This window comes from Enoplosus armatus, chromosome 9 (genome assembly GCF_043641665.1).
Source record: "Enoplosus armatus isolate fEnoArm2 chromosome 9, fEnoArm2.hap1, whole genome shotgun sequence".
NCBI classification, from domain to species: domain Eukaryota; kingdom Metazoa; phylum Chordata; class Actinopteri; order Centrarchiformes; family Enoplosidae; genus Enoplosus; species Enoplosus armatus.
Window position 1 is genome coordinate 2,752,165 of NC_092188.1, and position 14,977 is coordinate 2,767,141.

General features: G+C 41.4%; 3 protein-coding genes across 3 annotated transcripts; 1 reads left to right on the top strand and 2 right to left on the bottom strand.

Moving 5' to 3' along the window:
- Window positions 1–806: 806 nt before the first annotated feature.
- On the bottom strand, window positions 807–3,528 carry scnm1 (sodium channel modifier 1). The gene is made up of 8 exons (XM_070911482.1): window positions 3,402–3,528; window positions 3,158–3,228; window positions 2,966–3,054; window positions 2,173–2,267; window positions 1,673–1,773; window positions 1,492–1,577; window positions 1,286–1,406; window positions 807–1,164 (listed from the first exon to the last, which is right to left on the bottom strand). Exons 1-8 carry the CDS (start codon window positions 3,450–3,452, stop codon window positions 1,053–1,055), a joined length of 726 nt encoding a protein of 241 aa, XP_070767583.1. The 5' UTR covers window positions 3,453–3,528; the 3' UTR covers window positions 807–1,052.
- An 807-nt stretch (window positions 3,529–4,335) lies between these two features.
- Window positions 4,336–6,922, top strand: lysmd1 (LysM, putative peptidoglycan-binding, domain containing 1). Its single transcript, XM_070911483.1, has 3 exons — window positions 4,336–4,536; window positions 5,090–5,367; window positions 6,125–6,922. The coding sequence occupies exons 1-3, from the start codon at window positions 4,357–4,359 to the stop codon at window positions 6,309–6,311; spliced, it is 645 nt and encodes a 214-aa protein (XP_070767584.1). The 5' UTR covers window positions 4,336–4,356; the 3' UTR covers window positions 6,312–6,922.
- A 174-nt stretch (window positions 6,923–7,096) lies between these two features.
- tnfaip8l2b (tumor necrosis factor, alpha-induced protein 8-like 2b) lies at window positions 7,097–13,671 on the bottom strand. The gene is made up of 3 exons (XM_070911484.1): window positions 13,250–13,671; window positions 8,590–8,913; window positions 7,097–8,224 (listed from the first exon to the last, which is right to left on the bottom strand). The coding sequence occupies exons 2-3, from the start codon at window positions 8,905–8,907 to the stop codon at window positions 7,982–7,984; spliced, it is 561 nt and encodes a 186-aa protein (XP_070767585.1). The 5' UTR covers window positions 8,908–8,913; window positions 13,250–13,671; the 3' UTR covers window positions 7,097–7,981.
- Between the last annotated feature and the right edge of the window lie 1,306 nt (window positions 13,672–14,977).

Here is a 14,977-nt window from a genome sequence, read left to right on the forward strand (position 1 = left end):
CTGAGGGTTTCTCTTCCCTTTGACCGTTGTTTCACAGTAAAACACAGGTGTATTTTTGGATTATCATGCTGGGTGCCATGAATGCTGTGACAGATGTAACTGTGTATTATTTGTTTGATTAATTTTGTCCAATTTGCGTCACAGGACTGCGTAAGTTGATATACTGAAATGGCAGACGTGATATTTAAGGTAATCAGATAATTTGTCTTCAAAGCATTTTACGAGCGAGAAAGATCTTCAACATATTAAGTGCCTCCCCGTGTGGTGGTGACGCTCTGAACTCCAAACTAATGAAGTGAGCTTGCTTTCCACACATATTAGCGGTGTCATCAGAAACTAACCCATGTTAAGTCTCTCTGCCCCCTCCCACTGACCCTGATGGTGTTATCCAATTTATACCAACTGTGCTGAACGAGCACCCTGTGAAGAATGCTAACTGGTGGCTTCACTACCCAGATTAGCACCAATACAGCCTATCTGCTGCTGATTTATAGTGAAGCTGACTGAGGATTAGTCCTACCAGGGAGGAGATGGAACTCAACTGAACTGAGGGGGGGGAAATAAACAAATGAAAATAGGCTCACTCATTCTGTATGTTACACATTTTTGGGGAGGATAACATGGTGCAGCGTTAAATTATTACCCAGACCCAGAACAGTCTTCTGCAAACATGCATCACAGCTTAATGATCCTTTAATGTCTTCCAGACATTAGGGACACAAGCATGGTTGGAGTTTTTGTGAGTGGACACAGAGCAAAACACAAGATTGTATTCTCTCTTGAAATCTTTATGTTTTAAAGTCTGCCTGATGTAACAAAAACAGTAACAAACATTTTCAGCAGGTTAGAGAAAGAGGGACATTGCATTGTATGTTCAGATTACACAGGCGCTGTAGAATCAGCACAGGAAACCAGGGAACTCAATGAAAGGTTGATGGATGAAATGGAATCTGTCGTTGCACGCGGAGCTTCGGCTGTTTCAAACAGCACCGTGGATTCTGGATGTACCACTGTGGTACAAGTTCATCTGCGTTCTCCCACAGTTTATCCCCTTAGTGACTTGTTGGTAGGGGGGCAAGGGAAGGAGGCTCCTCCTCATCTGAGTCAAACTCCACATTCTCATCTTTAACCCACTGGCCGCTCCGGTCTTGCAACCACCCCTCACTAAGAAACAGACAAAGCAAGATGAGATGCACTGAAAACCATGAGGTTGGTACAGTCAGATATACTGAACTGACACCTAGTAGTGACTTCAGCCAGTAATGCCTGGCCTCCTGCTCTGCACCTTTTCAGTTTGAGGTAGTGCTCCAGCTCTCTCCTCCTCTGGGCTGTTATAGGCTCTGCCTCCTGTGTCACTGCAGCCTCAGATCCTTTTATGTCTTCTGATGGATGTGACCCTTCATCGACTACAGAAGACAAAACGTGTCCACAGTTAAAGCACAATCAGGGTTTTCTTCAACACAAAATCTGATTTCCAATGACAGACTTTACCTGCTGTGCAACCACTAGAACTTTTGCTGGAAGAGTTGTCACTGGGATGTGAGCCGATGCTAAGTGGTCCCTTTTCAGATTTCGTACTTAAAAATAATGACAGATCTTTGTTTAAAATTGTGTTTTTCCTTTATTCCTTTTCTACGTGGGAACGTGTATATTAAATAACCATCTCACTCACCTGGTGTTTCTATGGCAGCTGTTGTATGGTACAGTTTTCAATAAAGCGTGATGTGTAAGCTTCCGTGTTTGTGCCAGTAGAGGGGCTGAACAGGAGGGTTCCTAAAAACACAACAAAACACTGCATGTGGGCTTGTAGAAGTGCCTCAAATGCCACCGAGAGCTCACTCAGAAGTCAGCTACTACATGCTCTGTCATGTGTTGTTCATCTTTTCCACAACAGACCACAACTTGAAATTGGTCAGCAGGATGTCATTTGTCAGGGTCATATGGCAGCCACGGGGGCGCCACACAATGCCTTGGATACTAGACAACAACAAGTTCGTTCAGCCCATGTTGTCATTCTCCAATGATGATTTATTGACCTTCTGACACTGAAACAACTTTTTTGTACAACTACATGTATCAAGAGAGTCTAAAAAAAGCTTGTTTAGGAGTCGAGTGAACAGCAACTTGACAGAGTAAACACGCCTTATCCTCATAACGGTCACAATTACCAACCTGTCCTCTGTCTTCAGTCTGGACGTAGTTCTCATGTTTCCTTTTTGTTATTTCATTCTTCAGCTGTGCTTTCTTGCCATAGAATGATTTTAATCCTGAAGAAATACAACATAAAAACAGACATGTTCATTCTGATGTAGGGATATGATGATATATATGTACACCATGAGAAAATACAAATGTCAACCACTAGAAAGTTTGCAGTACCATTTATACCATAGTACTGTCGTTATCCCTTCAATATGTCTGGTTGTTGCAGATCAATGAACTTTGTATTGGATTTTTATATGACTTTTGCAACACTGTGATAAAGTGACTTGAATTGTCAGGACTTTAATTTATTTGCTGAATCAATAATTTGATTAACACATAAAGAGTCTCTTAATTTATTCAGCTTTCAAAACAATTACTAGATCATGATCAATAACATAATAACAAAACGGCCTACTGCGATAGATGTAGAAATGTGTCCACACGCACTATTCAACTCTCACATTCATTTATTGATGTACTTTAAATTGCACATCTTCTTATGTTTGTCATTAAGATTTTCTTATTCATCCAAATAACGTCAGGATATTAAGTCCAGATGTTTCATAAAGCAAAACTATTATTTTGCTCAAAGGCTAATAACTAGCACATGTTGGTGCCTGACACGGTGTCACATAGAAAGCTTTCAGCCATTTAACGCTCATACACGACACAGAGATACAGAGATACAGATGTTACACCTGAGGCGTCCCAGAATGTAGCACACATAAATGAGAGTGACTCTTCGCATTGGATCTCTCACCTTCTAAATGCCTTTTTCCGTTTCTGTGGACTGTCAGCATATCAACTGTATCAAACACGGGGCGGTAGGAGCACACCAGGCAAGTGTATCTAGAAAGCGATCAACAAGTTGAATTTCAACTTCATTCATGACTGTGTCTGTTGCTATGTGTTGGTAAGACTTTCACAACCTCGAGTAACAAGCTCGTCTCACCTTCCATTTTTCATGAGAGCTGCTTCATCTTCTGGAATAAAATTAGACAGAAGATCTGCCACTCGCCGTTTCTGAAACACAAACACAGCCACGTTCATTCAACGTTTTCTAGTTTTTGTTACAGTTTCAAAGATGCATCTCTAACACCACAGCTGGCTACAGTTAGCTAGCAGGATGCTAACCGTAACAACGTGTAAGTCTCAGCTAAAGTCTCTTCTAGAAAAGCTAAAAAATAAACTGTTACCTTCAGGATGTTTAACTGGCTGCCGTCATCCCCTTCCCTTTTGAAAGACATAATTAATACGGTTGATAATCTAAAAACGTGTCAGTAAAAGGTTAGCTAACTAGCTACCTCACGACAACGACAAGCTAAATCCTGATAGCAAAGATGCGTTCCCAGTCAAAGGGGGGAATGGGAAATAAGAGTTTCCTATTTGAAAATATCGTTCAGTTTAGTTTTTAGGCGGTAAATTGTTTTGACCCCAGATTTTGGCAATTGCTAGCGATTTATAATTGTTTATCTTAACAGCATGTTGAACCATTACAACGCAATGACTAGGCACAGTCACTTGCTATATTTGCATTAGTTTTGTTTGGAAATGTTCGATCTACCTACGTTAGCTCCAATATATATTTTAAATACACCACATGTCTAAGTGCCTAACGCTCATAAGACGGTTAAATAAGCAGAGATGTTCAATGACTGACTATATATAAGGCTTGTATATAAGGCTTCAATTTTGTTTCATTTATTCCAATAGTTGTGAATGCAGCGCTTGTGACGAATCATGGGACTACAGCGGCAGCCATGGCAACATATGACAGGAGACAGCTGACTACAGGAGACATGGAAACATGAACGTTGACAACTTTCTCAGCAACTTTTCAAGTGTTTGCTTGAGAGATAAGGTAGGTTAAACCAGTAGTCACGTAAGTCATTGTCATTAGACAGGTTACGTTTAGCAGGATACAGTCAGTTTGACACTCGAAAGAAAAGAAAGTGTCAACGTTAATTAGTTAGCTAAGTTGATGACTTAGCTAGCAGGCTAACTAAGCTGCTAGTTTGGTTATTCTAACGCACACGTGGGCTAAGTACGCTGAGTTTTCGTGATGTGAACATCATAAAAGTGTGCTGGTAACCGTGATTTACCACCGTTTGCTCGGTTGCCATCTTAACGTTAACTAAGTGATTCACGACCATGTCCGGGGAGCGAGCGCCTCTGCCAACCGGGGGAAACGGCCTACTCCGCGGGAGCCGTACGAGGTCTTACGGCAGTCTGGTCCGGTCTCCGCTCTCTCCGGTTCGTCAAAGACGCATTGAACACACAATCCAGCCAGGAGAAACACTACAAGGCCTGGCCCTCAAATATGGAGTGTCTGTAAGTAGTTACTCCTGAAACTATTTCTATTTCTTCATTATTCCTTCAGAAATTCATGTTACGCCATAATATTGTGATATCACGCCTTCCTGTGGAATATAACTTGCAATATTCCTATATACGAAATAAACACATTTAATGTTATTTTTTAAATACTGTATACACCTCTTATTGTTGTCTTTTGTGTAATCAGTAGTATTTATAACTTGGCTATTGCACTTGTTCATACAATTTTGAACTATAACAACATAATACTAACTCAATGATTGAGAAAATAAAGCTGTTAATGATTCGACATGCTCGATCCACATAAGCAAAAATCACAAGCAAGACAGCACTTTAATTAAATGATTTATTCAGTTGGTGCCAATTTGCATGCTGAGGAATGGAGTCTGCCCGAAACGTCCATCCATGAACGAACAATTTAGTTGGAGTGCTCTGCTGCTCGTGATTTTAGTCAAATAAATCAACCAGTTTATTAGAATTAAGTGAGACTAGCTTTAGTCAAGTTTAAAACACGTTAACAAAAGGCTGACAAGGTAATCTCTTACAGATGGAGCAAATCAAAAGAGCAAACAGGATGTACACCAATGACTCCATATTCCTGAAGAAGTCCTTGTCGATCCCTGTGCTGTCAGACTTGGACCACCGTAGTAACGGGGTGGATTTGGTTTTAGATGACAGTGAAGAAGAGAGTGCTGAGAAGAAGCAAGATGATGGCAAAGAAAGGGCGTCAGACCTCACTCCAGTGGACTTTTTGAAAAGGTTGGATGTCTTGATAAGTCAGTCCAAGCAGGCTGCTGTCAGAGGATGCGAGGAAGCAGAGAAAAGGTATGTCTGCCTCTCGCTGCTGGCTTGTTTACACTGGCTGTTCAAACACAGTCACGCGCCATATTTGTGGTGTGACAGAATCCTTTCCATTATAGTTGCTTCAGTTGGACATTCCAAGTTTTATTATAGTTCATATAACAGCATTTTTTTTTTTATGTCACTCCCAAAGACCAACCAGTTGGTGCTGGTTATGGACTTTATTTCCACCAGGTTGACCTTGAAAGGTGTACTGAAAGTATAAAAGCATTCCTAGATATCAGAGTGCAATTTCCACTATGCATGAAGCACCTTAGCTTTCGTGTTTTCTTTTGCTTTTGTTTAATTGCTGATATCTCACCTTTGTTGTGGCCAACAAGCAAGATATAACAAATCTTTTCAGTTACATCTAAAAATTATGTTCATATGCAGTTTGCACTTCAAAAATACATTTTGGGGGAAAAGTAATGAGATTGGTCCACTTGATGAGGTCTAGAAAATATTGTGGTCATGGCCAAATATATTTATTTTGATGCTGACTTCTGGTATGAGACCCATCCATCTCCCTCGTGAACAACTTCCTGCTTTGGCACCAAATGCTACTATTGAAAATCAATGCATGTGTTGCATATGAATGTAATTTGATATTTTAGCAGGACTTGTACTGTCATTGCACTGTCAAAATATCACTGAAAGCTGTCAAAGATGAATGCAGGCTGATGGTAGGAATCTTATCAGTCTTCAGACTTGCTGTATCTTCTCATCTGTTTACTCTTCACAGGGTTGCCGCCCTAGAAGCAGCTTGCACCAGCAGGACATCAGACTGGCGGCCGCTTACAAGGTCACAGAGTGTCATTTCATCTTCCAGACTGCAGCAGCAGCAGGCAGCACATGGTGCAGTACCCCTAACTATCACCAAACTCACCAAGAAACTGAGAGACAGGGAAGATGAGATCTTCCAGCTGTGACATGTTAATTCTGCTGTCTCACTCTGATCATTAAAGAAACGTTCCCAGAAAGCCACGTCGCAGGGTTTGGCCCAGGATAATAGAGCATTACAGGTAAAGGAATAGATCTCCAGTGATCCCCCTGCATCTGTGTGGATTTGGAGCTTGAAAGTCTTTTCATATTGCCATTTAATGTAGACCGTATAATGGGAAGTTACACTGTCTTTTAACAGTTTTTTTTTTTAAATTAATATTGCACTTGTGTAGCCTTCTTATTTATTTGTTGAGACATACTTTAGATTATGAAAAGCTTCATATGACCCATAGCTGTGTTGGGCTTGTTTTCACATGCAGGAAATCGTGAGCGTGGCATGTTAAAAATGAGAATTCGCAGTCACATGTTGGTTTAGTCATATGACTCTTGATAATGTCAACTCAACAAGTGGTTTGTTTGTCTGGTTTGTTTGTGTGTAATGCTACCTCGCAAAGTTGGCCAAGTTTTCTGACTAAAGCCTTTAGCCATGGTATGTTATGTATATAAATCATGTTCACTGTAACATTAAGAGCACAAAATCGCTCATAATTTGGTCTTACTGTTGAAGATTTTAAACTCACAGCGATCCTTTTATTATTTGTTATGGGCATTTCTTTTTGTATAGTTCATTTTAGAATAAAAATGTTTGATCCCATGTTTAGTTTCAGGTCGAAATTGTCCACACTTGTCTTACAAGCTTGAGCTCTCAAGGCAACTCCAGAAACTGTTGACTCTCATTAGCACTTGATCTTTAAACAGAGCTTTTTCTTACTTAATAGTTTAACTGACTTTATTCCACATTATTGCTTACACAAAGAAGAAAATATTTTAGCAGTTAAATGCTAAATTACAATATTTGACTTTTATATGAGGTGGAATGTCCAGTCGGAGCTTGATTTTTCCCTTGTCTGTTGATATTCAATGTCTTTGTAATGTAAAACCAAAGAATAACACTTGTGATGCAATCTTCAGAAAAACATGAATTATAGGATTAACATTCGAGCTTGTGCCGTCAACACCATTTAAGAGCCAGTCTTTTTGGTGATGCTTCTAAACATGTTTTGAAGCTGAGACTACAAAGTGTTGGTTTAAGTCATTGTCCGCTGTAGGGTTGTTTACTTTATTATCGACAGCATTGTCTTCTGAACGCCTCCGTAAATACAGTACACTGAGTTGCTGAAGCATCCTCTCGACCACCAGATGGCAGTGCTGTATTACAGTGGCCTTGTTCCCTGTCTATTCTCTGTCCAGCTGTTTTAACTCCTCCGCTCATGAATACATAACATCAGTAGTTCTGAAGGAAGCATTTCAAGGGCTCAAGTATTGAACATTGGATGATCATAATCTAATGAAACGGGATATATTATAAACCAGTTTATATTCAAGTTGGTTCCTGTGAACTTTGTCTGAATAGACAAGTATATATCACAACACGTTATATATCATCTCTAAACATTAAAAACTTGAGGAATGACCCAACTTTATTTTTATCCCACATGTTCTTTGAGAACGATGTGGCAGCAGTTTTGTTCTCAAATCACTTGTCTTACGTTGCCAGTCCTCAGCAGCAGAAAGACCAATTTTGTCCAACAGTTCTGAGTCTTAAGTGAGTCTGCCCGTTGATCTCCCAGTGTCTGACCGACTTTTTATTGTTTATTCATATTGTCCCCTCCTCCACCAGTTTGTCGAGTCCTTTGCAGATCCTGATGAGGTTGGGTCGGAAGGGGCCGCTGGGGTCGTACAGTTTGGTCAGAAGGTCTGGGTTGGAGTAATGGTTGAAGACGTGGTTGATGCGACCGTGGGATTTAGGGGTGAGGTGGGTGTTGACCAGCTTCAGCAGCAGATCCCTGCAGCTGGTCAGGAGGTCCTCCATCACTGCCTTGTCAAAGGTAAAATCCACCTGCATCAGGCAGTGGAAATATAATGTCAGAATGTTATTACTGGCGGGGTTTCATGCATTTGTCCATCTCTAATAACTATACATAACCTATAGGGGATATAATTAATCAAGTCCTTTGTCAGGATATCTGCACATCCTTAAAAAGAAATAAAATATAAAAATGCACTTAAATACTGTTACATACAGTTTGTAGATGTCTTAATTTTGTATCTAGTAATGACACCCTCTCTTGCAGTTGTCATTTTGGTGTAAATATAAAATCAGAGTATGGTGTGACCCTCTTTATGTTCTGTCAGATGTTATGAAAGCAGAGACGGAGCCTGCATATATCCTGTACTTTAAAAAGTTCATTTGTGGAAACGTACCTCGTAGAAGCTGATAGCCGTCATGGCCCCCTGGTGCAGCTTCTTCTTAAAATCTTGGGCCACTCCCAGCTCCTCCGTGCTGAAACGGTTGTTCCTGAACAGCAAACCAATCTTCACAGCAATCTTGATCAGATTTTTGATCACCTTCTGGGCCTCACTTTTATTACCCGAGTACTCTTTGGAGACGCGGTACAGTTCATCCAGGATCTCACTGGTGGTGTCGTCAATGAACATTTGGACGGAGCTTTTGGTGGCCATGGTGCTGAGGATCTTCTTCTGCGCCTTCAAAGCCATGTCCTTTGAGCTGAAGGCGTCCATGGTTGCCTGAATTGTCAGGGAGAAGGAAAAAATATTTAGCATTTAAATAACAATAATGATGAATTTCAATGTTGCTATCCTAGTAAACTAATAAATTACACTGCTCACACAATTTTCACAGTTTAGTGATTAGAACTGCAGTAGTGAATGTGTAGTAAATTAGTAATTTCCAACATCAGTGCCAACTAATACATTAGGATTTGATGCCCATAAATCATCCAAAGTGACTCTCTCTTCCTCTGAAAGTCCAGCTGTCTCTGAGTGGATTGAGGTAGTTGTGTTTCCCTGTCCACTTGTGACACCAGATTACGGCTAATCCAGAGCCTCAGTCAATAAAGTATAGCAGCAGTTACACAGTTTTCCTTTTTCTCCGTGGCATGAATGCAAATACAAGTGCTAAATGTCAGAGGTGTGCCCACTGCCAAAAATAATATGATATTTATAGATGCAGCCTTAAATGAAGAGGAAGAACATCATTTTCACACCTGGTTGCTGCTCGGCACAATTTCAGTCATTCACTGCCAGACAACGAGCAGCTTCAGTGGAGTAGTTGGAGGTTAAGTGCCATGTTCAAGGGCCAACTGTTTATTGTTATGGGGGCTGGGGAAGGCAACACATGTTCACATCTCTTATCCAAATTTCCCGACCCTCCAGTCGTTCACTTTGCTCTCTAACCCGTCAGAATGCCACCTGTCCATAGACTTCTTCACACATATCATTGAAGTACATTCCAGTAACACAATTATTAACAATTCAAGCTCAAATATTTGGCCATTTATAAAAATCTCCAAATTAAACATTGAAAATACAGTGTACCATGTCAAATTTGAAACTGCTTATATGTAATGTTAGTTCCAGTGTTTGTTTTTGTATCTGACATGCACATATGATGCCAAAAGGGAAAAGTGCCATGGAAGAGACTCCATAGAGGCTTTTAATTTCTCCACTGAGGCTTTAACCACACCTAGCATCCATCACAGAGAACCCCCCGGGAGGCCATCAGCATGCATACAGCACGCTATGACACAACTACAAAATCCACTGTTTATCTTTGATTGTCAACACAGTTTGAATTAATTCCTTTTTAATAACGTTTAATTTACCCCTAATCTCTGCCATGAAAGCAGGCAGATTTGTAGTGTATCATTCACAGAGGAAAACTACATTTTATTCAGCTGATGTTCTCGTTAGAGAGGCGTACAAAGACTGGCCAAGCAAAATAAGGTTAAATTCCCACACCAACAAAATAAAGATTGAAAGGATCAGAGTCAAGCAAATATGTGTCCTTGTAGAATAATCATTTATCCAAGCCCACAAACACACACATAAAGAACTTAACTTAAGTCTTCTTTAAATGCTTAACTCCCACTTCATGTTAATCCAAAGTATTAGAGTTGAGTAAGGCAGAGTCAACACAGACATACAGTATCTCTTGCATGCATCAGTACCACTGAGACTGCTGTGTATCCTCTCCTACTTCCTGTGTTCAATTTGGCCTCATAATCACACATTTATAGGCCCGGAGAGTACAAACAGGCCTGAAATTAAACAGTTACTCGGTGTAACTTTCTGCTCTAAAACACACTTCTGGCCTGTGTGGACAAGTATTTGAGAGGAGCATGTAGGCTGCATAGCTGAGGCAGGTCCATGCCTGCTGTTTCCAGATTGCATCAGTGGTGGGCAAGAACAGAAAGTGAGCACCCTGAACCCCCTTAATTATTGGCCTGGGGAGTGCCTTTGGGTAAAACAACAGCTTGTCTGTTATTGAAACACCCTGTGCATTAGCAACAGCATATCATCTGTTAACTGTCAGTTAAATGACTGCTGCTTTAATGTGTTTCTTTCATGCCTGTTTGTGCTTATTAAACAGCGTTATTAAAATGATGATATTCTCATTGTCCCACTCCAGTGATGCACAGTCAGCACTGTCTGCAAACGCCTCCACAGCTCACTAATAAATGAAAAAGTGATCCAGTCACATTAAGTATCATATCATGCAAATAGGCAGCTCTCGCTGTGACCCCCACCCCCCCCCCAATCCCAGCTGCAACATCCATAATAAGCAAACAGTCACTTTTATAGGATATCTCACTATGTTCCATTTTATATGCGCAACCATTCATTTTGAACAAGTGTCACATTTCTAATAGCTCGCTTCGTTACAAAAGCTTCGGGTTCCCTATGGGGAATTAAAGAACATTCATTAGATTAATTTCCCTTAACAGTGATAATGGAAGTGGAGCAGCGTGATAGCTATTTCAGATTCATGCTTCAATCTCATTTATTTGCTAAAAAGACTACAGGGATTTGAGGGGCATGCACGGTGTGTAGTCATCAGCCAGTATTCCACATAGTGAAATGTTACTCCGCAGCTGGAGACGGCTCGCTGCTTGGCTTTTTGTGCATTTACATTGTTTATTTTATGCAGATCTATCAGGGGGTTCAGGCCGTTTGGAGAGCGCTGAAACATTTCTGTGTTACAGCAGCACATTGCCATGAAACCACTTTCCTGTAATGGACGTCGTTCAGTCGGTCATATCAAGGACACTTTCAATGCTGAGCATCAATTTTCTGGTACAGATGGATTGAAGAGGGCTTTTAAGAGCTGTTTCGTTGTTGACATCCACCAGGGAGTGACTGCATTACATGTTCGAGTGTTTGTTTCCCTCCCAGATGCCTGCTGGAATTGACAAGCACCTGTATACTGTGTGAGACCTAATACTGTTGGAAGAACAAAATGAAAAATAACAGACCAGGGGTGGAACTACCACAGTAAAGATGGTCGTACCTGGTTTCAGAGTTACTGTAACAGCAGGCGGTGAAGAATCTTTAAACCTTAGGGTAATGGACAGTCAAAGAGAGACTGCTGATTGGTGGAACCATCCAGGCAGGTTAGAGAGGTGCATTTTTAGCATTCCTGAGATGACTCCTGCATTGAGCCTCAATGTTTGTGTACATGTATGAACGTGTGCGCACGTCGTCGTGCGTTTTTGAATAAAAGTAGTTTCCGGTTGTTTTTGCGTTCAGGTATTTTTTTTTTTGCAAATAACAGAATGTTTTGGATTCTTTTGTCTGCATGTGGATGTGTGTGTGTGTGTGTGTGTGCAAGTAAGAAGATAAATCCTCTCACAGGGCTTAGAGGGGATTCATGAAGCCCCTTTTGACTCAGCCGATCAACATGTGCCTTGTACTGTTATGAGAGAGCAGCAGGCCGTCATTACTATGAGCTCGGCAGACAGACATCCTCACTGACTTTCATCACCAGGCCTGGAGCTGGGTACACTGTGTTGTAGCTGGTGAGACTGAGAGGAGGGGGCTAGGTGTCATTTAGTGCCCACAGCCTTTGTGAGAATGATTCAGAAAATAAAACACAGAATAGCCATAGATGAAAACAAGGAGGCAGTTGTTGAAAGGTCATCACAGAGCTACAAGGGTGGCTGAAGAAACTTTAATTTTCTCCCGGTGATGAACCAAAGAACACTAACAGTAAAGCTACAGGATCTCTGTCAGCATTCTCTGCGAGATGAGTATTGTGAAAGGATGAAGTGTCACTTCCGCTGTATGATTTGAACTGGGGGGCTACAGGACTGAAAGTTGTCGATGTGTAGATCTCGTTTTAAACTTCTTGTGTAACTTGTAACTCTCTTAATTCTTTATTCAAGTTTGTAAGGATTAAGTTGGTTCCATATTTAGTTTGCTAGTTGCTTCTTCATTTGACAAATCTTTTGTTTAAACACAAATTCCTCCATAAACATTTTAGTAATAGACAAGAATGCATTTTGAAATCATTTTGCATTTGAAAGGATTTTGAAAAAGCACACATTGCAGTTTCTCTTTCAGCGTTGCACAACTCTTCTGAATTGTCGTTGCTCAACCCTACCACCCATCTAGAATGCCTCAAAAGGGAAGCGAAACAGACAGCAGTTGGCTAAACGGCGGGTGCTATCCACAGAGGCCCACAGGTTGTACTTGTCCCTCGTATCTGCACCGCAAAGTGAGTGACATCGCACCCTTTCACTGTCTTCGAATCAAAGTAGGCCAGTGAAGAAGGGAAAGTCCACTGCCTCGAGATCTGAGTTGAGCAACTCCCGGCATGTGCAAACAAAGTGTGAGCTCCACATCTGTGCATGTCGCTGTGCTTGTTCCAGCATGACTGTGAGCGTACATGCATATCTCCCAAGATGGGGAAGTGGACAGGCGCCACACAGTTTGTTCCAGTCATCCCTCTGCTCAGTCTGTCTCTTAATTTTTCCAAGAACACAAAAGGAGATATAACACAATAATCTGGGCCCAGAGGATTTTTTTTTTTTACTGGCACATGAACGCGGCAGAAGAGTCTTACCTGTGTGTGCTGAGTCCCCCTCCCTCCTGGTCTGTGTCAGGTATCTCTCTCTCCCTCTGCTCTGTCTCGCAGGTTGACAGCACAGGCCAGTTGGTTTTAACGAGATCCCTTCATCTTCCTCACAATCAGAACCAAAACCCAAAGAATAGCCCTCCTGCAGCGCCTCTGTCAGTGCTGCCACACTGTCTTAAGATAATGTTGAGTTGTACTTCCTTGAGGAACTAAATTGCTATGACACACCCCTCAGCTCTCTCTCTCTCTCACTCTCTCTCTGTCTCTCTATCTCTCTCTCTCTATCTCGCTCTCTCTCTCTATCTTGTTTCCCTCTAAAATTCAAATTCAAATCTTCAAAAACCACTGTCTTCTTCTCTTGCCTTCGCTCATGACACCTGGGCTCTCTCTCTGAATCCGTCTGCCTCTTCCCCCCCTGCTCTCCTCTGTATTGCTGACGTTGTGCCTCTGCTTGTTCTGACAAGTGAAAACCCCAGAAAGAATTCAGCAATAATCCAGTGATGCAGCCAGTTGAAAAGGGAGTGGCTTAACCCCTTTTTTTGTGTTCACCTTCGCTGGAATGCAGCTCCTGTCAGTGTCGCTGAGCACCATGTCCCTCCCTGTGTGTCTCTTATTCAAGGTAGAATCAAAACAATGAGTAGCCAGGAGTGTGTCACAGTGTGACACACGTGCACACAGTCACAGCTCCCCGACTGAAACCGAACACCGAAACATCTGCTTGTAGCGCTGTATTTTGTTGTCCTTTAGTCTCTTCAGTTGGTTTAAAGTTACAGAACAATTGTAATATGTGCTAAGTTACATTTCTTTCCAAGACAGACTTTAAGTACTTCTGTCAGCCTTAGGTGCACTTTTTTACACTTTAAATGTGTATATTGTGTGTTTATTGATGCTGTTAAGTTTGGTCCTGAAGTGATTATATTTTATTCAACTGTATTTTTGGAACTTGAAACTTAACTGCAGATAAAACTAGACACTTGGCTAAATCTGGCACATCGACATCATAATGATGTAAATGAGTGCACTTTGTCCCTGATAAATAATGAAACGTGGTGAAAAATACACTTCATTAAGTAATTCCCCCTTGAGTGGTGAGTTTCATTATAGTCACAGCGCAGGCTAATAAAATCTGAAGGCCAATATCACTCTTATGAATGACGCTTTGTTTGAGCTGGTTGCTATAAAACTTTTAAAGTCTGATTTGAGTGAGTGAAATGTAAATACAGATGAGGGTAATATAGGATATGATCCAGAGTAACCAATATTGAGCCTGCTATTGTTCACAACAGAGCAATCAGTCTTGGCAACTACTGCAAACATGTCTGCAGGTCTGAAGTCATGAATTCAGCGATTCATCTCGAATCAGGAAGTGCCCTCTGATTCCAGCGCCGTTTTGTTTATCTGTAGGTTTATCTGAATGGCAACCAGCTGTGCTGAAGGGGATGTTGGCTGAAGCTCAGGCCTTTCAAAGAGACCCATCCAATGCACTCTCGCAAATGTTAATTGTTGTCAGATGTCGGGGTTGAAGGTCACGCTGAGACCCAGCTGGACTAAGAGGAGTGCCTGGACAGGATACCAGCCCACCAGTGTGCGGTGTAGACCGAAACACACCTGCCTCTTTGTTTTGCTTCCCACCCAGCCCTTCTGCAAATGTTAACAAGAGTAAAGTCATGGTAAACTTTGCAACAGCAGAATGAGGTCTGTCACCGTGGCAACAGA

Excerpts from the sequence above, each read along its gene's own strand:
- scnm1 (XM_070911482.1), bottom strand. The coding sequence starts at position 3,452 with ATGTCTTTCAAAAGGGAAGGGGATGACGGCAGCCAGTTAAACATCCTG. Across the intron at positions 3,229-3,401 it reads GCCAGTTAAACATCCTGAAG|AAACGGCGAGTGGCAGATCT; the intron begins GTAACAGTTTAT and ends TTTGTGTTTCAG. Across the intron at positions 1,774-2,172 it reads AGACTGAAGACAGAGGACAG|GAACCCTCCTGTTCAGCCCC; the intron begins GTTGGTAATTGT and ends TTGTGTTTTTAG.
- lysmd1 (XM_070911483.1), top strand. The coding sequence starts at position 4,357 with ATGTCCGGGGAGCGAGCGCCTCTGCCAACCGGGGGAAACGGCCTACTC. Across the intron at positions 4,537-5,089 it reads CCCTCAAATATGGAGTGTCT|ATGGAGCAAATCAAAAGAGC; the intron begins GTAAGTAGTTAC and ends AATCTCTTACAG. Across the intron at positions 5,368-6,124 it reads TGCGAGGAAGCAGAGAAAAG|GGTTGCCGCCCTAGAAGCAG; the intron begins GTATGTCTGCCT and ends TACTCTTCACAG.
- tnfaip8l2b (XM_070911484.1), bottom strand. The coding sequence starts at position 8,907 with ATGGACGCCTTCAGCTCAAAGGACATGGCTTTGAAGGCGCAGAAGAAG. Across the intron at positions 8,225-8,589 it reads CGGCTATCAGCTTCTACGAG|GTGGATTTTACCTTTGACAA; the intron begins GTACGTTTCCAC and ends TGCCTGATGCAG.